Raw genomic sequence first — 23,716 nt, forward strand, 5'->3', positions numbered from 1 at the left:
GGAACTGGTTCTAAACAAGAACCTGTTCTTGATACCCATTCTTATAGACAATAGTAGGTGGTTACTTATAAGAGCACCAATAAATGACTACATCTTTAGTCCAGACATTTCCTAAATATGTGTGTAACTGCACCTTTTTAAATTGTATTTGAATACCCCTGCTGTACTGCATGAAGGGCTTATTTATCCTGTCGTCTTTCTTTTTCACATCTCTGGTTTACTCAACCCTACTCTTTCTCTCCCTCTCCCATTCTCCATCTCAGCTGCTGTTCACTCTGACCTTCTGGCTTCTTCTGCGCCAGTCAGTGAAAGACAGCTTTAGCAAGACCAATACTGCCCCCCTACAGGAGGTCACCACAGGAGGTGGGTATCACACACACACACTCACACACTGTCTCTTCCTCTTTAAAGTAAAATAAACTTTATATTCCAATTAAAAATCCTGGTTTGAGATGCTGAGGGAACCAGAGATCTCCTCCTTCAATAAGCATTTTACACACAATACATGTCTAGCTCCAAACACATTGAAGATCAGATCAGAACTTGAAGTAAGTGTGTTTTGAATAACTCCAGTGTGTGATGGTTTGGCCCAGCTCCATTCCCAGACTAGCTACAGCTTGACTGAAGCATTACATTTACATTTAGTCATTTGGCAGACGCTCTTATCCAGAGCGACTTACAGTAAGTAGGCTACAGGTACATTCCCCCCGAGGCAAGTAGGGTGAAGTGCCTTTGTCACAATTCCCAGTGATGGGACCCAAATGCAGACTGGGACTGGTAGGTGGTGAAAGAAAAAGGTATTTATTGGTGACAGGTGGGTACAGGTGATGGTGGTAACAAAGTGCAGGTCGGTGGTGAGGGTGGTTAGGCGGGAGTGAACGGGTTTCAGGGTGCAGAGGCTGAAACAGAGGAGCAGGAGTCCGGTCAGGAAAATAAGGAAACAATTTGCAAAGCAAACAGGATGACTAAAGATATACTTCAAATCCAGGCACTAAAGCGCAACGTACTGGTACGTCTAACGATCCGGCAGGGACTGGATGTCAGGCCACAGGTTAAGTAGAGTGATAACGATGATCAGGAGCAGGTGTGTAAGGGAAACAAGTTCAGGGGGGTGGGGCCGTGACAGCCTTGCCCAAGGACACAACAGCCTTTGGCATAGCCGGGTATCGAATCGGCAACCTTCTAATTAATAGCCCGATTCCCTAATCGCTCAGCCATTTGACGCCCCGGAAGCACTGGGGTAATGACTTAGTAACAGTGCAATTGTGCCCAGGTGGAATTAAGTTCACTGTTGAAAAATGTATGGATAAATTAATGGATTTGTGAATGGCTGTATGGATGGACGCGTGAAAGAAAACAAAAGTGGAGATAATTTGTTTAGTGGATCTGATCTGTGTGACTGATTGATGTACTGTTTTTATTCACTTGTGGATTAATTTATTTAATGATCAACGTCTCTCTCCTACAAGTAGAGCAGAGTGGAAGGAACGAGTCTGTTCTGAATGTCCTTGGCGCCATGGTGATGAGCTGCTACGCCAAGTACTGGATCTACGTGTGCGGAGGCATGTTCATCATGGTTAGCTTCGCTGGCAAGTTGGTGGGATACAAGATCATCTACATGCTGCTCTTCCTGCTCTGCCTATGTCTCTACCAGGTGCCTTCTCTACCCTAATGCACACCGAAACAACATGATTTAACTGCAGACGTAGCCCACCATCGTAGTACATTGTTCTTAAGCCAAATATGGTTAAAATAATTGCTCTTGATTTTCCTTCCGATTACCAATGCCAGTTTTCTCCCAGACCTTTCCCACCTGTACTGTTTGTCACCTGTGACTTTAAGTCTCCTCATCCTCCAGGTGTATTACTCTCTCTGGCGCCGTCTGCTGAAGGTGTTCTGGTGGCTAGTGGTGGCTTACACCATGCTGGTCCTCATCACCATCTACACCTTCCAGTTCGAAGACTTCCCCGATTACTGGAAGAACTTCACTGGCTTCACCGAGGAGCAGTACGTATGGATGGATGGTTGGATGGACACAATTAGATAGACAAAGAATGGTTGGTAACTCTGGTGGTCACTCCACACAGGCTGGCTGACATCGGTCTGGAGACATTTAAGCTGTCTGAACTGTTCACCAGCATTGTGATCCCTGGCTTCTTCCTACTGGCCTGCATCCTACAGCTTCACTATTTTCACAAACCCTTCATGAAGCTCACTGACCTGGAGCACGTCACCCCCATACATAGGCAAGGACACACATTTGCATGCAGACACACACACAAAGACAAGACACATGCACGCGTAGACGAGATGTCTATCCATCAATGTGTGATTGATGTCTCTTGGACTTCCAGAAAGAAGAGTGGCCACAAGTCTGAGGTCCGGGTGGGCTTTGAGGAGGAAGACCTGGGGACGGACTTGGGAGATGATGAATCTGAGGATGAAGGTGAGAACTGAGTTTCCTTTACAGTATTTTCGCATTTATTCATTGTATTACTGTGCTGGTAATCTTGGTAAACATTTGTGTTTGTGTCTGCGTGTCTTCTCTTTTGCTCCAGACATAATGCCCAGTAAATGGGGTCTGGTGATGGATCGCCTGTTGGTCTTGTCCAGAAATTTCTCAGAGATCCTGTCCCAAGTCCAAGTGTTCATTTGGAGGGTCCTGGAACTACACATCCTCAAGATGGTGGCTTTCTTCACCATCTGGGTGGCACTGGGAGAGGTACATAAACTTACACTTACGTTCTATGCACAGTCCTAACACTGCTTAAAACATTCATTTTGACTATCTCTCTGTCTCTCTTTTTTCTATCTCCTCCAGACGTCAGTAATGAACTTGGTACTTGTAGTTTTCTGGGCCTTTGCCATGCCCTATGACCGTTTCCGCCACATGGCTTCCTGTCTGTCCACTGTCTGGGTCTGCATCATCATCGTCTGCAAGATGCTCTACCAGCTCAGCATCGTCAACCCCATTGAGTACTCCAACAATTGTACAGTGGTGAGGTTACACACATACAAGAAGTCTCAAGAACACACACATATACATACTCAGACAAAGCCACACATTTGCTCACTCTCACATGCATAAATAAACTTGATGAAAGTTTAATGTGTGAAAAATAATTTAGTGTCTCATAAACCACAATCTCGCTGAGTCTCTCCACTGCCGTCTCCACCAGGCCCTGGTCTTCCCGGGGGGATTGCTATACCTGGGTGCTAATTGAACACACTTCCATGTGTTCATTTTGCCGATGTGTTTACTGTGTCTGGCTTCACGCTTGTTTAGAGGAAAAAGGCTCTTTGTTAAATGTTTCCATGATGTGGAGCCATTCTGGCTGCAGCAGACCTATCTTTATACGAGTTGTGTTTACCTCCAAGGTCTGTATGAGCTAATTTTCCTCTTCTTCCCTTCCATTAGACTAGTCAACTAACAAGACGGCAGCACTTTCCCTTAGCGTCCACTCCCGAACTCTCTGTAATCTCGGTTCTATCCAGCTGGCTTTATTAGCATGAAAAACGCAGGTTGTGCATCAGCCACTGATCAAAATAATGATGGGGATATTTAGAAAGTTTTGCTGTTGTTTGCTTATTCCTCCACACAATATCTTATTTCTCCTTCCCTCATCATCCCTCCCTCCCCCTCTCTCTACCAGCCCCTGGCCAATGAGACCAACCTGAATGATGAGGAGATGGTGAACTCAACTTTGTATAGGGAGCCAGTGGACCCAGCTAATTGGTTTGGCTTCAAGAAGGATGCAACAGTGCTGGGATACAGTAAGGTGAGTTTTACCTTCAGCTCTGTATGATTGTACTTCAACCTGTGGATCCTGTCTATGGAGCACTTACAGGTCCTGTTCAGATTTGAAGATTGCAATTTATTGTATTACAGGCAAGTACAATTCAGAAAATACATATTTAAGAATCTGTCACTGTCTAACATTCTTCTTCTTCTACCCTTCCTGTCACTCAGAATCACTTGTTAGTGCTGATGTTGTTGGTGTTTGAGGCCATGGTCTACCGTCACCAGGCCCACCACTACCGCCAGCTACAGCGCTCGCCGCCCCAGATTCTGACCATCTTCCCCCAGGCCACCAGAGACACCCTGGACCAGGGCCTGCTGCCCTGCCTCAAGTACCTGCTCAACTACAGCTTCTACAAGTTTGGACTTGAGGTATGTTAAGATCCCAAGGCTGCGGCTGCAGAGTTAAGTTAGTGAATGAATGAAGTTTCCTTCATTTGGTTGAATTTATTGGTTCACAAGCTGGATTTAAGTCATTCACTCGTTCTTTTCTTATTTCATATCTATATGTGATTGTCAGATCTGCTTCCTGATGACGGTGAATGTGATTGGGCAGCGAATGAACTTCCTTGTGATTATCCACGGTTGCTGGCTGGTTGCGATCATGGTGCGACGGCGGCGGGCAGCAATAGCTCAAATCTGGCCCAAGTACTGCCTCTTTCTGTCCATCTTCATGATCTACCAATATGTTCTGTGTGTGGGCATCCCGCCTGCACTCTGCATAGGTATGTGACGTCAAATCAAGTTCACCTGAAGTATTTGAAAGTAGGAAAAAGTGTGATGATGTGTCTGTCATGCAGACTACCCATGGCGTTGGAACAGCCAAGTCATGGTCAACTCAGCCCTCATCAAGTGGATTTTCCTCCCAGACTTCTCCACCATCCCCAACTCCAAAAACCTCATAGGTCAGTCAGCTTCTCTTGGTAACATAATTTAAGTGTTTATAAAATCCCTGCTACGAAAAAAATCTAAGTCCTGTGTATTGTTGTGTGTGTTGTCCCATGTAGCGGACTTTGCCCTGTTGATGTGTGCATCGCAGCAGTGGAAAGTTTTTGAGAATGAGAAGAAAGAGGAATGGATGGTCCTGGCTGGTGAGAACACAGACAACCCCAATCCCATGGATGGACGACCTTTCAACCCTGCACCTAACTTCATCAACTGCAGGTACAGACAGAGCAGTACATTTAGAGAAATTAATTTTTACCTCTCTAAAACCAATTAACTTTTTCATTTAGGGGTCTTATAAGAATATGTATTAAAAGAATATGTAAGCATCCATAATTGAATTTAAATAACCACCACACTGTGTTACACCCCCCCCCCCCTTTCCCCCCACTCCCCCATCCAAAGGTGCTACCTGGACATGGCCAAGGTCCTGGTGTTCCGCCATCTCTTCTGGTTTGTGCTGTCTGTGGTGTTTGTTACAGGGGCCACCAGGATCAGTGTGTTTGGCCTGGGCTACCTGATGGCTTGCTTCTTCTTCCTGCTCTTTGGCACCAAGCTTCTCATCAAACCATCCCACACGCGCCTGGTCCTCTGGGACTGCCTCATCATCTACAACGTGGCTGTCATCGTCTCCAAGAACATGTTGTCTGTGAGTGATACTCACAAGGACACGCCAGCTCCTACCACCAAGCATTCTGCACTGGAAGAGTTGGCAGTAAAGACTTGAGTACAGTTTTCTAATTGTCGTTCTGTTTGTTGTCAGATCTTGGCATGTGTTTTTGTGGTGGAAATGCAAAAGGGCTTCTGCTGGGTGATCCAGCTCTTTAGCCTGGTCTGCACTGTCAAGGGATACTACGATCGTGAGTACTAGATATTCCTTTGAATTCCCCAAAGGAAAATGTTTCTTTTCAGCTAAAATAACCTAAATATATATAGAGAAGTAGATGGGATGTATTTATTATTTGTGTGTGTTTGTCACATTTGTGTTACCAACAGCTAAGTCGGTCAGCGACAAGACATGTACTCTGCCTGTGGAGGAGGCGGGCATCATTTGGGACAGCATCTGTTTCCTGTTCTTGCTTCTCCAGAGAAGGGTCTTCCTCAGTTTTAACTTCCTCCATGTGACTGCCGACTTGCAGGCCTCAGCCCAGCAAGCCTCCCGGTGAGCCACAGTGCCTCCTGAAGGACACTTACAGAATATTCCTTACTAGAAGACAGAGCTTTCCCGGAGCCCCATACTGTACTGGACAGTAAAGGCCGATTTATACTTCTGCGTCTCCGTTAACGGACAGACGCACGCACAGAGTCGGACGGATTGGTTGAATTTATACTACTCCGACGGCTCTACGTGCTGAAAGCAATTCACCGCTAGAACAGTAGATGGCGCTGCACAGCAATTCTCGCTAGGTTATCGAAAAGTCGGAGCAAATTTACAAATTGGTCGCTTCATCAATAAAATAAACACATTCTTAGCAACTACACTGCCCATTTCTCGTCACATTTTAATTCAGATGCTGATTTACATGTACTGTTTAGCTGAAATATGAATTGTAAAAACTTACAACAATGGCGGTCAAAAGATTCTGTTCTCTTGTTGGTCACGGCAACCCCGCCCCAGCCCCTGACACAAGCGGTTCTTAATACGGACCAATCACAGCCAAGGGGTATCCGTAAAATGACGGACGGACAGACGGAGTGTCAGGAAAATCAGGAGGTACACGCAGAGCTCTGCGAGAGGCTCGGAGAGGACACGGAGAGGGCGTTTCTTGACGGAGAGGGCGTTCCCCGTGTGCGTAAAAACGCAAAAGTATAAATCAGCCTTTAGAGAACTGCCCCCACCGACCCCTGAAATTAGCTTAGCAACACTGTTTTCCTAATCACTGTCAAATGTCCTATTTTTAGGGGGTTTGAATTGTTTAGAGCTAGCATGATCAAGAACATGAAGTTCCACCAACAGATTGAGAAAAAGTCCCTTTCACAGCTCAAGAGATCGTAAGTATATGACCCAGCCTTTCAAATTTGTAGCTTCTGACATGTTATTTATGACTGATGGGTCAGACCGGAAATCTAATGTGATAGATTGATCTACTGACAAATGAAGCAAGGGCTTGTTTACTGGCCAAGCCTAAACCAGAATGTGATCCTATCTTCTTAGAATGGAACGGATTCGCTCCAAACAGCAAAAGTACAAAGATGGCCGCCGAGTGTCAACCATCCAGGAGGAACAGTCAGGCGAGCCTCAGAAGGAGAAGAAGAGATCGAAACAGACAAAGAAATGGCACCGGCCCTGGCTGGACCACGCTACAGGTTTGAGAGTTCTGGCATACCTCGTGAACGTGTTCTCCCTCCCTCTCTTTTTCCTTTTTCACTTCCTAAACATGCTGATGATGTGTAACCATTTCCTTTGTAGTGTTGCATTCTGGGGAGTACTACCTGTTTGAGTCGGACAGCGAGGAGGAAGAGGAGCTCCAGTCAGAGGACCAGAAGCCTCAGAAACAGACGGCCTGTCAGGTTGGGACTCGTCATATGAATGTGTGTTGCTTGGCCTAGCACCACAAACCTGCCTTTCATCCAATCTCCAATCTTTTTGTCATACACACACACAGCTGGCCTACCAAGCGTGGGTGACCAGTGTGAAGTCGGCACTGAAGGACCGACAGCAGAGACAGAGGGAACTGAAGAGGAGAGAGAGAGAAGGGAGACTGGCCGCGCAGCAGGCTGGAATACCTTTAGGTCAGTGACACACTCAGCGACACGCAAAAGTGTACTTGCACACGTATGGTTACAAACACACACACAAACACAGAGATACACTCACAGGTATCACACTGTTACTCACACCCACAACAGAGATTCATTTGCAGTTGTATGTCTGTTGCAGGTGGAGGGGACAATGAGGTGTTTGAGGAAGGTGTTTTACATGAAGACCTAGAAGTCAACGAGGAGCAGGAACCTGAGGAATCTGGTAGGTATCACTGCAGACCCTGTCCTACCTTCACCATTAGACTCCATTTGTATTATTGGCATAAATGGTTTGACAGTGTAGAATGTTGAACCTCAATGTCTACAGGCGTTATAGAGGTCTGGATGAGGTACTGTATGATGCCTGATTGTCACTCTCAGTTGTTGAGCTTGGAAGGTGTGATGGTGTAATGCTGTTCTACTGTGAGCAGGCAGGGGGGACATGGTACAGCGACTGCTGGATGTTCTGAGGTTTCTGCTGGCGGTGGTTCTGGCCATGGTAGATGGGATGACCCAGTGGCTCAACTTGCTGACCAAGCAGTACGTAGATACCTCCACCGTGCTTTGCAACGAACGATACCTGCTCATACACAAGATCAGCCAGGTAAGGGCAGTAAGGGAACACACACACACCAGCCCTGACACACACACATACACTCACACACACTGGGGCCAGACATAATGTGTGACTGTAGCGCACCATCATGTTCTAGTGTCCTGTGAGAGAGCCTGTGGATGATCAGCTGTCCCAGGGCAGCGAGAGCCCCACCCTGGATACCTGTCTGGATGACGGAGACACTGACAACATTATCTGCACCAGCACAACCTGGTCAGTCAGGGTGGGGTGATGATTATGATGATGACTATGATGTGGAGGGAGGATATTGGTGTTATTACGTGTTTTTTTTTATTTACCAAATTAGCATGTAAGAAGAAAAAAAAGTAATCTTTTTCAAAGGGTAACTAAATACAAAAACATTTTTAGTTTAACCACTATGGTTAAACTATGGTGACGGCTGCTGGTCTTCAAAAGAGGGGAAGCTCATTTTACATCTTATAACGTTCCATTTATTTGGCTAGTTCACTGGCAAGTTCACCCCTACGACACTAGCCTAACCTACTGAATTAATTAATGAATGAATTAATTAATGAACAAACGATCTAACAAAACAATATTAATCTCGAAGGAGAAAATGTGGAAATTAGGTTAAACTGAAACAAGGAACAGTGGTGTATAATTGTAGGAAATGTATGATGAAAATTGGTTAGCAATTTCGCCAGGCAAATACCAATAAATAGGTTGCTGCAATTTGTCTCTCAACTACAGTTGCAAAATCCACGATGGGACTGAGCTTGAATAGCTTTGATGACTTTTTACAATACAAAATTACTGTCAATCAAAAGGAGATGCAGTCTTTCGACAGACCCTCCAATCATCACGTGGAAGCCCAGCGTCCAGGCCAGCCCACTCCTCCAATCACCCCAGAGACAATGAGCGTCCAGGGCAGGACATAATCGCAGCATTTATCCAATGACTGTATAGTTTCGAAGCAGCCCCATTGAAGTCCAGGGAAGCTGAGCTTCAACAGGGAAATGCACTGTGGCACTACGGGAATGTATGAGAAGGAAATAAGTCAGTCGACCTGCTAATATTGTAGCTGATTCTGAACGAACTTGTGTGAATGCATTTAAAATGTTAACACAATAGTAAATATTTGACCATGATTTTTTTGAAATGTTAGGGGAAGCTGAGCTTCCCTTGCAGTCTTAAAGAAAATCGCCACTGATACCCACATGACTTCCAAACAAAAAAAGTATTTATTTGTATTATTTGGTCCATGTTTTTCTTTCCACCAGTGGCTAAAAACCTTTGAAGAAATTCAAGATGTGTTAGTGCTTTTTTGAGGTACCTTGTTAAAACACAGGGAAGGGTTATGTACGATTTTTCATGTATCACTTTCAGGATTTTTGGGACACCAAAATTATTATTGAGGGATGGGCTAAGGCTAAGGCTAACTCTTTAAGGCAGAATCATGATGAAACTATAATCTAAACACATTTATCATGCTCTCACACCTGCTTGTGTTATGCCTGCCTGTCAGTGGGTATGAACTGGAGTTGCCTGGCGAGCCTGGCGAACTGGGCCGAACCACTCCTTACAGCGTTTCTGAACCCACCACCATGGAGCTAGACCAGGACCCTCAGAACCGCAGTCGCTACCGACACTCCAGAACTGCCTCAGAGCTACTCTCTGACAGGTACTGATACTGACTGTTTGGTTGGCAGATTGAATGGCTAGATTCCCTGGTTGGTATTTACTGGTATTTAGACTGACTGATACACAGGTATTCGGTAGTGGCAGCATACCATAGATCTCAGACTTTTCTCTGGAGAACAAATGCTATATATCTTCAAATGCTACAGTCAAACACAACAGATCTATACTCCTCTCCTCGTACAGGGCCTTCTTCATTGAAGAGCTGGAACAGAGCAGGGATTTCTACTCTTCTCAGAACCGCCTCCTCAAACTGCTCTTTGCTCTCTACAACCTGCTGGCCGGAAACTCTGAGCTGGTCTGTTACTTCATCATTGTCCTTAACAATGTGGTGACGGCTTCAGTTATCTCCCTGGTGCTGCCCATCCTGGTGTTCCTCTGGGCCATGCTGGCTGTTCCCCGGCCCAGCAAGAAGTTCTGGATGACAGCCATTGTGTATACTGAGGTAGGCTGTGGTTGTGCTCTGTTGTGACAGAGATGCGAGTCATATGTAGCTCTGTTTTAATTGACTACAAGGAGGAAACTTACTTGGTTTGGCTTCACTCAACTTCTGTAAAAAACAGCATTTGCTGTGTTCGCTGCCCAGACATAAACAAATTATGCATTAGCATGTTTGCTTTGATCTGATGTGTTCTGGTATGGTCCTCATCTGTAACCCAGGTGATGGTGGTGGTGAAGTACTTGTTCCAGTTCGGCTTCTTCCCCTGGAACAGTGTGTATGAGATGACCCTGAACGAGGACAAGCCCTTTTTCCCTCCCCGCATCCTGGGCCTGGAGAAGACGGACAACTACATCAGATATGACCTTCTGCAGCTGCTGGCTCTCTTCTTCCACAGGTCACTGCTGCAGGTAAGACTGACCACAGCAGTGACAGTGTAGGCCACACCTCCCGCACACAATCACACAATAAAGGTGGATCATGTACATTTGTTGGACACAATTTGTGTGTGTGTGTTTCTGTTTCTCAGCGCTATGGCCTATGGGACCATGAAGGTCCCTTGGAGGACAAGAGCAATAATGAGGGAGAACAGGCGAAGAGCAGTAGGACGGAGGGAGAGAGAGAGGAGGTCTGTCCCATCTCTGGACCTAGCCTCACTGACATTGAGGCAAAACAACTTGACCAGACCCAGAGAAATGACTCAGACCCAGACCCAGGACCCGAGCCCGAGCCCGGCACCAGCTCTGTCCCCACCCAGGAGCCACCTGCCCCTCCCAGCCCCAGCCAGTCTGAGCAGGGCCCTCGGAAGAGGAGCAGTTTCATGCGCTTCCAGAAGAAAAGACAACCAAGCAAAGGTCAGCAAACCATGGAAGGATGGATGGACAGATGGACGGTCACGTGATGTGCTGTTTTTGAATGCTTTTATATAGGCCTTAGTGGTCCCCTAATACTGTATCTGAAGTCTCTTTCCCGAAATTCAGCCTTGGTGCATAATTACAGCCACTACGAGCAGTCCCTCAATGAGCTTTCCTCAAGACGCGCTGTTTCTGTGTCTGTTGCTTTAAATGCTAATGAGGTGGAGAGAGGTGGCACCATGCGTTAATGTTTACAATGGATGTATCGCAATGGCTCGTAGCCCCGTTGCTGTAAGATGCCTTGAATTTAGCCATTCTCATCTGATCACCCTGGTTTGCAGAGGTGCACACTCATAGTATGAGGGGAAAGGCGGATATTGTGCGCACCATAACACCAACAGCAGAACGGTTATCCAAATAACAAAGAAGTGTACAACACTCACATTACAGCATGTGTATTCACACACATACTTGATGCTATCTACCTTTACATTAACAACAGTAACTCAGCTGTTAGCTGCAGAGCTAATGTTACAGCCACATTCTAAGGGTAGCAAGCTTGGTAACCATATACAGTAAAGCAAAAAAATTATATAGCATTGGTTAACTTACTTGTCTGAGGTTTGTAGCTGGACCATGGAGAGTTTGAACTGATCCAGAATTGTATTTCAGCAAGGTCAAGGTTTGTAGCTCAAGTTGAGGAAACAGTCATGGCTGAAATGTTTGGCGCAGACATACAACACCTTGGAAAGTTTTGGGAAGGCTCGGATGAAAGAACTGTAAACTTTTGTTTTCCTTTGTACATCCAAACTGAGCAAATGTAATGCTTCGTTCGTTTGCAAGCCATGATGTCTCTTGAGGCTAAAAACACTTGCACGGTCGTAGCTCATTTGCTTATGGGCGGACCAGATTCTCTGGTTGGGCAAAGCAGAGAGAGGGGAGGTAACCTTCCCTATTGTTACGTAACAATTGGGGATTTTCAAAACGGCGGAGAAGAATACCCAGGGCTTTGTTTACACCTATGTCCTAAATTTCTAGCCACTGGGGGACCAAATGCAAGCTAGGGGAACTCATATTAATGTTAAATAACTTAAAGTGAAGTTTTCATGTCATGTGACCTTTAATACACTCTGGTGTTCTATTGTTATGACAGATTCCACAGAGAGTAAGGATTCAAAGAAAAAGCAGAAGTCTAAACGCAAAGAGGCAGCCAGTAAAAGACTGAAGGTGATAGGAGAAAAGATCAGACACTTCCTCATTACTGGGTATGTTCACTGTTCATCATTGTTCTCTTGTACAGTATTAGTGATGCTTCACTTGAAATGTCTAATGGAATACAATTTGGAATGTGATTTTGACTCATATGAGCTGAGTATGATTTAGTAATGTATCCCCTGCAGAGCTCGCAGTGTGTATAAGCCAGTCCAGGGCTTCTTCTCTGACATCCTGCATGCAGAGTACCAAGCTGCTACCGACGTCTACGCTCTCATGTTCCTCACCGATGTCATTGACTTCATCATCATCGTCTTCGGCTTCTGGGCCTTCGGGGTGAGAGACATTTTATACAGCTCAGGGACCTCAGGTGGACAGCCACACCATGTGCACTAACATCTCTGGTATTCACTCCTAGGGCTGCCACAAAACTTCAGCCATCTTGTGTTTTGTGAGTCTTCTATTAACCGTCCATCTGTGTCTCTGTCTTCATCCCTGTATTGGAAATCCCCAATGCTTCACTGTGTGTGCAGTGGAAAATACAGTGCTTGTTGTTGAAACAGAGTGTACTGTGTGTGCCTTATTGTTGAGCAGTCCTTAATCGAGCATGCACAGGAGAGGGAGACAACCATGGCTCTGTGTGTTCCTATCTTGTCCATGGTCCCTGACTGGAGGGGGACCTTCATGACCATGTATATGGACACAGCACTAATTAGTCTATGAGACACAGGCAGAGCATTGAAAAGACAACAAAGAGAAAGGCTCAATGCACATTGGTTTAGAAGCATTTTTGCTGATGATTGAATGGACCTAGCTTGCAAGCTAATACAACTCAAGAAAGACAACTCTAAATTATCTGCCTATTTCATAGACAAATGTCCACCAAAATCCCTTTTCAGAAACACTCGGCAGCAGCAGACATCGCTTCCACCCTGTCTGAGGACCAGGTTCCTGAAGCCTTCCTGGTAATGCTGCTGATCCAGTTCAGCACCATGATCATTGATCGAGCTCTCTATCTGAGGAAGACCGTCTTGGGGAAGCTGATCTTCCAGATCCTCCTGGTGTTGGGCATCCACCTCTGGATGTTCTTCATCCTCCCTGCAGTCACTGAGAGGTAGGAAAGGGCGAAGGTCAGCCATTGGACTGTGACTGGGTAGTACTGGGGAAAAATACTACAATACAATCCAAAAATACACAAACAACCAGATACATGATTGAATATAGATTTGTGTTGATGACCAATTCCAAAAATATAAGATTGGATAGAAGATTGGACCTTCCCATCTTTGTCCTGATAAACTGTGTAATCTGCTGATTTTTCACAGATGTTTGGGAAGTTTATCTTCATTCACTAATACATATCTCCTGTTTTGAATTCAGTTGGTGTTTTTTTTGTCCTTGAAGAACAGTGAGCTGATCTCAGCTCCATTAAAAAATATTTTCTCTATGTCATCCAGCTGTCTCCACTATAAACTTCCAGGTTATTGTTTTCTCTGTGAAGAAACAAGGTGGTTTGTATGTAAGGTATTTTGCTTTGACTCCTCAATGATTTAAGCTCAAATTCTGCTTTTTTAATGTCTTAGCAGTGTCAGAGTATATAATGTGACACATTCCTCACCACATAATGTCAGTATGCCAACAGAAAGTTTGACGTTGTTAAACGGACGTGTTTATGTCAGTCACTTAATCCATGTGAATGGCACATGTAAACAAAGTTAAGTAGTTTGCTCACAGAAAAGAGGCCCTGCGAAATCTACAATGGTCCAGGCAGTGGTGCTGAAATCTGTTGCCATTATTTTGCATTATCCAGAACTTCTCTCCCACCGTATTAAGTGCCTTGGAGACCGGAATGCATTACGTCTTTGTGCAGTGGCGGTTCGAGACAATTTTTACTGGGGGGGCCAAGGGGGGGGCCAGTGTTTAATCAGAGGGGCACATTAAAAAACGGAAACAAATTATATTTAAACATTAAATACTTTAATTATGCTTTAAATTAAAATCATACAAACGGCTCTGAATCTCCCTCTTCCAGCTCCTCAGCTCTCTCAATACGTTGATATGTTTCTCCAACTTTTTTATTCACTGGGGCAAAAAGGCTGCAATGTCCCTTCCTCGTTTCATGATGACTACTAGAAGAAGAAAAACGTGTTTAAAAAAAAGGGGGGGGGGGCAGGCACATTTTTACAGGCCCACTGGTCCCTGTAGGCCCCCGTGTAGAAACGCCCCTATCTTTGTGACTTTTCTTTACCTATAATTCCAAAAGTTTTGTTTAGCAGAGAGCATGCAAGGATGTTTTTGCTCAAAGCTCTAGAATGCCGTTTGGATTCTGCCGCCTATTCCCAAAGGAAAAAGCAGTTTACATTTTTTAACTTTAGCTCATCTTTAGCATAGGAGTGGTGGGGGTAGGGTGTCTTCCAGCCAACACAGCAAGAAATAAACACTAACAGGAGCATCATCAACTGAGCAAATGCATCTGGCAGAACAAGACTGAATAAAAGTTACCCAGAGTCAAAACTTGACACACCAAACCAAGCAAATCATAAAGGGAGAAGAAGTAAAAAATCAGAACTTGGTCGATTTCATTACAGTTCCTCGATATCCATTTGTCTACTGCCTGACAATACTCCATTGAAACCAAACTGTGTATGTGAATTTAACATTTGTCATGTAGCTGTCTGATTGCCCTGACGTCAGTAGTATGGATACAGTTTAGCTAATTGTTCTTGTGTACTTTTGTAGCCCACTGTAACTAAATCCTAATGGCTAAATCACTTCTGTAGTAACTTGATAGCATACTTGTTTTGTCTTAACGTTAAACCAGCTACTGCATTAGCAGCTGCCTCTGCTAAATAATAGCTGAACTTGCTTGTCTTACTGTCCCCAAAAGGTTTTCCATACATTACAATCACAAATGTTTTTCTATGACCAGTTCTGGCGACTTTACTGTAAGTCTATGTTGATGGAGTATAGCATCCTAATGAGCCTGTTTCAGCGCTCTTTTAACTTTGGTTCTCCATGCATTGACCAGATATGTATGATAAATTGCCCTTGACACATTATCCTGTAGCTGGTCCAGCTTTATAGAAAAGTGATCAGATTGTAACATATGTTCCAGGTATGAGTTTCTTCTCTCTCTCTTGCAGGATGTTTAGTCAAAACTCGGTGGCCCAACTCTGGTACTTTGTCAAGTGTATTTACTTTGGCCTCTCAGCCTATCAGATCCGCTGTGGGTACCCCACCTGTATCTTAGGCAACTTCCTTACCAAGAAGTACAATCACCTCAACCTCTTCCTCTTCCAAGGGTGAGTCTGTCCCCATGTCTATCCAGCTCTCTCCATGTAGTCTGACTGGTGGGTAACCATAGAAACAAATGTATGACTGTGATGTACATATATATAATTATATATACATATTTTTGTTCTAAGATTCCGGTTGGTTCCATTTTTGGTGGAGTTGCGTGCTGTGATGGATTGGGTCTGGACTGATACCACTCTGTCCCTCTCCAACTGGATGTGTGTGGAGGACATCTATGCTAACATCTTCATCATTAAATGCAGTCGAGAGACAGAGAAGGTGACATACATTGGCACTTTTTATCAGTGCTGTCGGAACCAGTTTTGCTACTTGATGATACATGATAATACCTCAGTGGTTTGAATAGCTGCTTCCCCTGTCCCCTCAGAAATACCCGCAGCCTAAAGGCCAGAAGAAGAAGAAGATTGTCAAGTATGGGATGGGCGGGCTCATCATTTTCTTCCTCATTTGCATCATCTGGTTTCCGCTCCTCTTCATCTCATTAGTCAGATCAGTTGTGGGCGTGGTTAACCATCCTGTGGACGTCACAGTCACTGTCAAACTGGGAGGGTATGAGGTAAGGTCATACCATCCCCCTTGGATGGCATTCTCACAAGATCCAATCTTAGTAACAACTGCCCCAATGACAAATTCTGGTTCTGAATATTGAATGTCTCTTGTCCCTGTGTAGCCTTTGTTCACCATGAGTGTCCAGCAGCAGTCCATCCAGCCCTTCACAGAGAAGGATTACGACAACCTCACCACTGTTTTTGGAGACAACGCTGTATGTAAACCTTTTAACCCAAACCTTCCTTTAGAATTTGCTTATAGTGTTGTGTGCTGGAACCAACCTGTCAATAGCTGTTATTCTGGTTGTCCTAGCTAGCACAGTATTACTTGTTGCCTTGATAGTCTCTCTGCTAGCTCCACAGGTTACTTTAGCTTTGTGACTAGCTCCTTGGTTCAGGCAGGAGGACTCAGTAGTGTAGTTTACTTGATACTTTATATGGTTGTGCTCGCAGCGGCTCCCTGCCGCACCCAAGTGAGACACTGTCTCCTGAGACACCATCTCGACATCCTGGCAGAGAGCAGTGAATGCATTCCGCCTGAGAAAGAAGAAAAGAAGACCAGATAAAGGGAGGAGGCCGGGGAGGCGGAGGCCGCAGGAGACCGAGAACGTCTGTGTCTCACTAGCAATGCAAGTGCCGGGATCCCTGCTATATACCCTGCCCTATTAGGAAGGTGTGCCCTGATGTGGGATGACGAGTTGCTAATGACGCGCTAGGTCTCGCGTCCCCTGCAGGAACCAGCTCCTCTTGTTTCAGGCAGGAGGACTCAGTAGTGTTGTTTACTTGATACTTTATTCCACACGATACAATATATTATTGTAACATTTGATTTGGCATATGGTTGCGCTCGCAGCGGCTCCCTGCAGCACCCAACTAAGACACCGTCTCGACATCCGGGCAGAGAGCAGCGAGCGCAATCCCCAACAAAAATCCACATGAGACAAATGTACGAGACTGCCGCTCGTATGTGGAGCCCATGAAGGTGCTAGGAAATGTGACTAATATGAGTGTTGTGTTCGCCATATTTACCCTCACAGGTGTGCTCAGCAGACGCGTCCCGAGCTGTATCTGTGTGTGTGACGCGAGTGAGTGACAGTTGTTATGCTAACTGAAGTAAATGTGTCAGGCCCCCCCCAGCTCTCTCCTGGTGTCCCACAGGGCTCTGTCCTTGGACCCCTCCTCTTCTCCCTGTACACCACCTCGCTTGGATCAATCAACACCTCCCACGGCTGCTCCTACCACTGCTACGCTGACGACACGCAGCTGTATCTGTCGTTCCCCCTGACTGATCCGGGGATCTCAGCTAGGATTGAGGCCTGCCTCACAGACATCTCCGCCTGGATGACCAAGCACCACCTCCAGCTGAAACTCGCCAAAACAGAAATCCTCATCCCGGCCAAACCCTCCATCTCCCACAATCTCTCAATCACCCTGGGATCTGCGATGGTGACCCCTTCATCCTCTGCCAGGAACCTTGGGGTGACCATGGATGATGAGCTCTCCCTCACAGCCCACATTGCTGCTGTCTCCAGGTTGTGTATTCACCTTCTACAACATCCGGAAGATCAGGAGATACCTGTCTGAGCTTTCCACCCAGCTGCTAGTCCAAGCACTTGTCCTCTCTAAGTTGGACTACTGCAACTCACTGCTCGCCGGTCTCCCAGCATGTGCAATCCGCCCTCTCCAGAGGATTCAGAATGCGGCAGCCCGCCTGGTCTTCAATCTACCCAGACGCTCCCATGTTACCCCGCTCCTCATTTCCCTCCACTGGCTTCCCATCACGGCCCGTATCAGATTCAAGACCCTGGTACTGACCTTCCAAGCAGTGAACGGGACTGCACCCGACTACATCAAGTCTATGCTCCAGTCTTACACCCCCACTCGCCACTCGTCTTCTTCTGACAACCGTCTGGAGGTCCCACGGTTCAAGAGTGCCCGGTCCCAACACAAGCTCTTCTCCTGTCTGGCCCCCCAATGGTGGAATCAACTCCCCACCTCCATCAGATATCAGAATCAGAAAGGGATTTATTCTCCATGAAAGTTTGCACAGACAAGGAATTTGCTTGGAAGGTGCATACAATAAACATATGAGGCACTGCCTTGACATCCCAACTGAGGCACTTCCTGTACTTCACTGAGGCACTGCCCTACTTCACTGAGGCTCTCGATTCCCCACTGAGGCCCTTGATTCCCAACTGAGGCACTGCCTCTACTTCACTGAGGCACTGCCTCTACTTCACTGAGGCACTGCCTCTACTTCACTGAGGCACTGCCTCTACTTCACTGAGGCACTGCCTCTACTTCACTGAGGCACTGCCTCTACTTCACTGAGGCACTGCCTCTACTTCACTGAGGCACTGCCTCTACTTCACTGAGGCACTGCCTCTACTTCACTGAGGCACTGCCTCTACTTCACTGAGGCCCTTGATTCCCAACTGAGGCACTGCCTCGACATTCAACTGAGGCACAGCCTCAACTCACCCTCCTCGAATATCGATGTCCCAATATTGACAGAGACATTGACGCTTGTTGTTCACGTGCGCAGCACAATACGCCTGTCAGTCTCCTGACTAAACATTTCTTAGTTAACATGTAACATTTCTACATGGTACTGTTTGACTGCCTGATCATACAATGCTAGTGCTGTCAGTTTAACGCGTAATTAACGGCATTAACGCAAACCCAAATTAAAGGCGTCACTTTTTTTATTGTGCGATTAACGCTCTTTGGCCTAGCAAACTTTGTCGTTTTTGTCACATGCTGTTGCAACAACTACCGACGTTAGAAAAATTACAACACCACACCGGATCTAGCTAGACTGGAAACAAAACAACAGGCACGCCACACACACTTGTTTGGCTTGCGAGCCGGCTAAAGAGTGGTGGCAGAGCCTGTTTACGGATATCAGACATTCTCTGGTAGTAACGTTACGTTTTGAGTGGATGGCGAGCGCGAGACGCCGAAATGGATGCCAATAAGATTCTGAATGGAAAGTTTACTTTTAAAAAGTTGCCAAATGGTTCTATTGACAAGACTAAAGTGATCTGTGTGTTTTGTCGTTGTAAACTGAGCTATCATCGCAGCACGTCCAGTCTGAAATACCGCTTGATGGCCAAGCACACAGCTGATGCGAATTCTCTGCCCCCTCGTCAAAGCCAGGCGATTGCAATGTTGTTTTCAATTTAAAAAATATTTGCACGAAGCACTCCGAACCACTTTTCCATGTTGATAAGAGCATTAAAATTGGAAAAAATAATGGGACAAAAAGAAATCAAGGGACATTTAGAATAGATAAAATGTGTGATTAATTGTGATTAATCGTGAGTTAACTATGACATTTATGCGATTAATTGCGATTATAATATAATACATATACAATATTTTTATCTCTTGACAGCAGTATACAATACATAACATAAAGGCTTAAAGTTATTAGGTTTTAGGGGAGCGAGGAAGCCATCCTCCTCTGGCCTTCCAGAACGTCACTGGCATTCATAGACATGGCTATAGCTGCCTTGATTGTAGACGGCTGAAGCTTCCGGGCGGTGAAACAGTGAACGATGTATGCACATATGACGGGCACGCTCACTGGATGATGGGGCGTACTGAGTGCGTAGCAGAAGGAACAGAAATACACCCAAGCACAATCGAAGGATTTGAATGTACCCCTGCCCATGCCTGCTCGCATGTAACGAGCGGCTACCTTCATGTAGCCCTCCAGCGTCCCAGGCAATCTAACTGGGCCTACCGGAACGCTCCGTGCACAAAGCTCGGAACTCCTGAAATTTCAAGCGGGACAAAGCATCAGCCACTTTGTTGAGCAACCCGGGAATGAAGTTGCCCGTGATGCACGTCCAGGTCAGATGTCTCATCAACTTGTTGATCACCGCCACAGATGACCTACCCTTATTAATGATGTTTACTGTGGCCTGATTGTCACAGAACACAATAATCCTCTTCCTGCACCAGTGTTAACCTCACAATAGACAGGCAATAACAATGGGATACAGTTCAAACAGTGCTGTGGATTTGCAATCACAGCCAGCCACTCGATTTCGACGGACCAAGCCTCACTGAACCATTCGTTTGCGTAAAAAAAACAAAACAACAACAGCTCGAGGTCTCCAACTCGTCGTTGTAGAAAAACGACAACCCGTTCCAGTGCTCGCAAAGCACGGCCCAAAAAAACAAATTGGAACAACAACCGTCCTCCAAACGCACAACATCGGGCAGCGCCGGAACCCATTTAGCCACGGACAGCAGACGGGAAACGAGCGAAAGACCGTGCAGAACAGGCCAGTTGTCGAGCAGAACAGGCTGCCTCACTGCCAGTCGAGAATTCCTCCGAGGTTTAGATCCTCCAGCAGTAGGGACGTCTGCGCCCTCATTCCCCAAGCAGTCAGCCAAAGATTCCATCCCTTCCACCTTGGAATCAGTAAGATCGGATATTGTATCTAGTCAGACAACCCGCAGGAGACCGGAGAGGCGGAGGCTGCAAGAGACCGAGAACATCTGTGTCACACTAGCAATACAAGTGCCAGGATCCCTGCTATATACCCTGCCCTATTAGGAAGGTGTGCCCTGAAGCTTGATGACGAGTTGCTAGGTCTTGCATCCCCTGCATTAACCAGTTCCGCTTGTTTTTCTTGGTTGCTGTCCAACCAAACAGTTACTGGATGTACATGGTTATGTTGTTGCTAATTCTCCTACTGTTTGTGTGGGCCCTGCAGGTGGCTATGCAGTTCATCACCCTATACAGCTATGAGGACATAGTAACAGCCAAGATTGAGGGCAGCTCAGGTTCAGTGTGGAGGATCAGCCCGCCCAGCAGACAGGAGGTCATCAAGGAGCTGCTGGCCAGCCCTGTAGACATGACCTTGAGGCTGGCCTGGACCTTCCAGAGGTGTGTGTGTGTGTGTGTGTATGTGTGAAGGCAGAGGTGAGCAAACTTGTACTTTTAACATTTTATCCTTAAACATCTGTGTTTGTGTGTGTCTTAGGGACTTGGGAAAAGGTGGCACAGTGGAGCACACTTTTGACAAACACTCCATTGACCTTACGCCTGGCAACCCAGTCAGAGCAGACCTGGCCTCTCTGCTTTTAGGGAACCGCACAGACCCAGTGTAGGTTTGACTTTTAATATTTGGTATGTGTCTGTATATACCTGTGGCGTGTGGTCTCTTAAGGCAAGACAGAATTTTTAAAAGCGATACAAGAATTAAGGAAAGAAATTCTATTTTCAATATCAAATGTTCAATACTGTACATTTATAAAAAGCATGCACAGAATAATTTGAAAAGTGACAGAAGCATAGGGAGAGTGAAGAGAAAGATGTAAAAATGGATGAGATATGTTCATAAAAATAGTTATAGAATGATTGCAAGAATTATTTTCATAAAGGAGTGACAAGCGATGTATGGATGGAGAGAATATATTTCGAAAAATTGAAGAGAAGAAAAACTAAAAAGAATGGTTTTGTAATAAAATAAAAAACTAAAACCTCCACAAGCTCCACAAGCTATATGTGGCTTTTTGGGGGCGTATAATCCTGATATACTGTATTTTGTATTATCCTAGACGTGTGCCTCACATGTTCCCCAACTACATCCGAGCCCCCAACGGAGCTGAAGCCAAGCCTGTTAGCCAGCTGTATGAGGGTAAGGACGATGGGAGGGAGGGTGGAGGAGAAGGACATGCATCTATTACTGATGTGATTAGAGTTCTGAGTTGGAAATGTAATAGTCAGAAATATACTTTTTTATTAATGTATAGAAATCACACATTTTTGTTTGTTTACAATGTCCACCAGCTGACGAGGAGAGCTTCCAGGACGTGACGCTGTCTCTGAAGAGCGACCGGTCCCTGAACGGCAGTGGGAATCAGGAGTGGTGGGACATCAGCATTGCTGACTGCCTCCCCACCTCAGATAACTGTGGTGTCCTGCCTATGATCATCTTCAATGACAAAGTCAGCCCACCTAGTCTGGGCTTCCTTGCAGGATATGGGTAAGGATTCTATTTTTAAGAATATCCAAGCTGTTAAATGGAACATATAGGGTAAAGAGGTTAGTTCTGATACTTTTCAAGCTGAGAATATGCTGTAGTTCACTCCTGAATCTCCTGCTTGCAGAATCATGGGTCTGTACGTATCAGTGGTGCTGGTGATTGGGAAGTTTGTGCGTGGGTTCTTCAGCGAAATCTCACACTCCATCATGTTTGAGGAGCTGCCCTGTGTGGACCGCATCCTGAAGCTCTGCACAGACATCTTCCTGGTCCGGGAGACTGGAGAGCTGGAGCTGGAGGAGGAGCTCTACTCTAAACTCATCTTCCTCTACCGCTCACCAGAGACCATGATTAAATGGACAAGAGACAACCAAAGGGACAGGGACCGACACTAGCCCTCTGTTTGGCTGCTAGGAAGCTGAGGCAATGCACCTCTATCTGGGGCTCGGTCTTCCAAGCAGTGGACCTTTCCCTAGAACCGACGGTTGGGCAAACTGACAGCTGTCTTTTCTGGCTCTGGTAACCCCACTGTGAGCTAACTCCTCTTGGATGTCAAGTGCAAAGGTCGGGGTGTTAAGGTCATAGTTATACAGTTTTGATACTGTTTAACTGTCTATGTTGGGCCTCCATACAGTCTGTTATGGCAGACATGTAGACAGTTGACTTGCAATGCAATGGCTATGTTGTCTTAACCATGCCGTCTGAAAATGAAATTAGTTTGAAACATTACCTTAAGCTATTAAGCTGGATTCTGTCCACCAGCATTGAGTCAAACACTATGCCCTCTGAAGAAATCCTACTGCTCACACTCCATGATGAACCAAGATCCCGATGTGTTGGATATCAACAAGTCTGACTAAAGATGACAGATACTTAAAATAGACTAAAAGCACCAAGCAGTGTTTAACACTATATTATAGTACCTATTCAGCAATAGCTTTACATTTTACTGAAAATTGTTTACAAATTGAATTGCCAATGAGGAGGGCTGAAGACTGACATGACTTGAAAACACTTTTGTGGAGTTAGTTGAATTTACATTTCTGTTATCCTAAGGACAGGAACTGTTCGGCTAAGAGCTGGATTCATACTGAATGTCTTACAATTATGACAATCCCTACAACACCTATATACTGGAATACCTTCATGTAATATCTTCAAGTATAGGTTGAATATATGAAATGAAGTGACCATCATAGATTCAACCTAGATTTATATCAGGAAAACACTGCTAGAATGTATTGTACAATTGTGACACTATACTATTCTTAAAGACTTGTCATTGTGCCTTAATTTTTTTGTCCAGCTGTTTGTTGCCACCAAATGCACACGTTTCTATGCACAAACGTACGTGAAAAAAAGACTACAGTAGAGTCAAATACATTGTTAAAGGTTCAGTTGTGTTCTACATATGGGCTATGGCATGTTCCTGTGACCATATAGACTCACTTTCGCGTCACTTTGTCACGCATCATGTCAAAATTACCTACATTTGTTTCCAACACAATGTGATTCTACTACTAAACCAATGAAAAGATTGTTTATTTGTACAAATAAATGACTGTTCTTATTCCTGCAATACTGG

General features: G+C 45.4%; 1 protein-coding gene across 1 annotated transcript in view; it reads left to right on the forward strand.

Annotated features, from left to right (window-relative positions):
* Positions 1-23,710, forward strand: part of piezo1 (piezo type mechanosensitive ion channel component 1 (Er blood group)) — a 75,598-nt gene extending 51,888 nt beyond the window's left edge. Inside the window, exons 13-50 of the mRNA XM_084682222.1 lie at positions 264-363; positions 1,470-1,654; positions 1,859-2,007; positions 2,088-2,246; positions 2,355-2,446; positions 2,559-2,722; positions 2,822-2,998; positions 3,654-3,779; positions 3,971-4,171; positions 4,320-4,524; positions 4,600-4,704; positions 4,807-4,963; positions 5,150-5,393; positions 5,508-5,604; positions 5,741-5,906; positions 6,647-6,736; positions 6,900-7,051; positions 7,155-7,255; positions 7,351-7,477; positions 7,626-7,709; positions 7,918-8,090; positions 8,200-8,315; positions 9,589-9,744; positions 9,948-10,206; positions 10,422-10,610; positions 10,730-11,054; positions 12,208-12,319; positions 12,455-12,602; positions 13,166-13,380; positions 15,410-15,568; positions 15,692-15,839; positions 15,949-16,137; positions 16,252-16,344; positions 20,860-21,032; positions 21,130-21,252; positions 21,707-21,786; positions 21,939-22,134; positions 22,259-23,710. Of these exons, the coding sequence (XP_084538348.1) occupies positions 264-363; positions 1,470-1,654; positions 1,859-2,007; positions 2,088-2,246; positions 2,355-2,446; positions 2,559-2,722; positions 2,822-2,998; positions 3,654-3,779; positions 3,971-4,171; positions 4,320-4,524; positions 4,600-4,704; positions 4,807-4,963; positions 5,150-5,393; positions 5,508-5,604; positions 5,741-5,906; positions 6,647-6,736; positions 6,900-7,051; positions 7,155-7,255; positions 7,351-7,477; positions 7,626-7,709; positions 7,918-8,090; positions 8,200-8,315; positions 9,589-9,744; positions 9,948-10,206; positions 10,422-10,610; positions 10,730-11,054; positions 12,208-12,319; positions 12,455-12,602; positions 13,166-13,380; positions 15,410-15,568; positions 15,692-15,839; positions 15,949-16,137; positions 16,252-16,344; positions 20,860-21,032; positions 21,130-21,252; positions 21,707-21,786; positions 21,939-22,134; positions 22,259-22,526 (6,003 nt within the window). The 3' untranslated portion in view covers positions 22,527-23,710. The remainder of the gene's footprint in view (positions 1-263; positions 364-1,469; positions 1,655-1,858; positions 2,008-2,087; positions 2,247-2,354; positions 2,447-2,558; positions 2,723-2,821; positions 2,999-3,653; positions 3,780-3,970; positions 4,172-4,319; positions 4,525-4,599; positions 4,705-4,806; positions 4,964-5,149; positions 5,394-5,507; positions 5,605-5,740; positions 5,907-6,646; positions 6,737-6,899; positions 7,052-7,154; positions 7,256-7,350; positions 7,478-7,625; positions 7,710-7,917; positions 8,091-8,199; positions 8,316-9,588; positions 9,745-9,947; positions 10,207-10,421; positions 10,611-10,729; positions 11,055-12,207; positions 12,320-12,454; positions 12,603-13,165; positions 13,381-15,409; positions 15,569-15,691; positions 15,840-15,948; positions 16,138-16,251; positions 16,345-20,859; positions 21,033-21,129; positions 21,253-21,706; positions 21,787-21,938; positions 22,135-22,258) is intronic.
* Positions 23,711-23,716: the final 6 nt, after the last annotated feature.

Source organism: Hypomesus nipponensis, chromosome 19, assembly GCF_054491055.1.
Source record: "Hypomesus nipponensis isolate SF chromosome 19, ASM5449105v1, whole genome shotgun sequence".
In the NCBI taxonomy this organism is placed as follows: Eukaryota; Metazoa; Chordata; class Actinopteri; order Osmeriformes; family Osmeridae; genus Hypomesus; species Hypomesus nipponensis.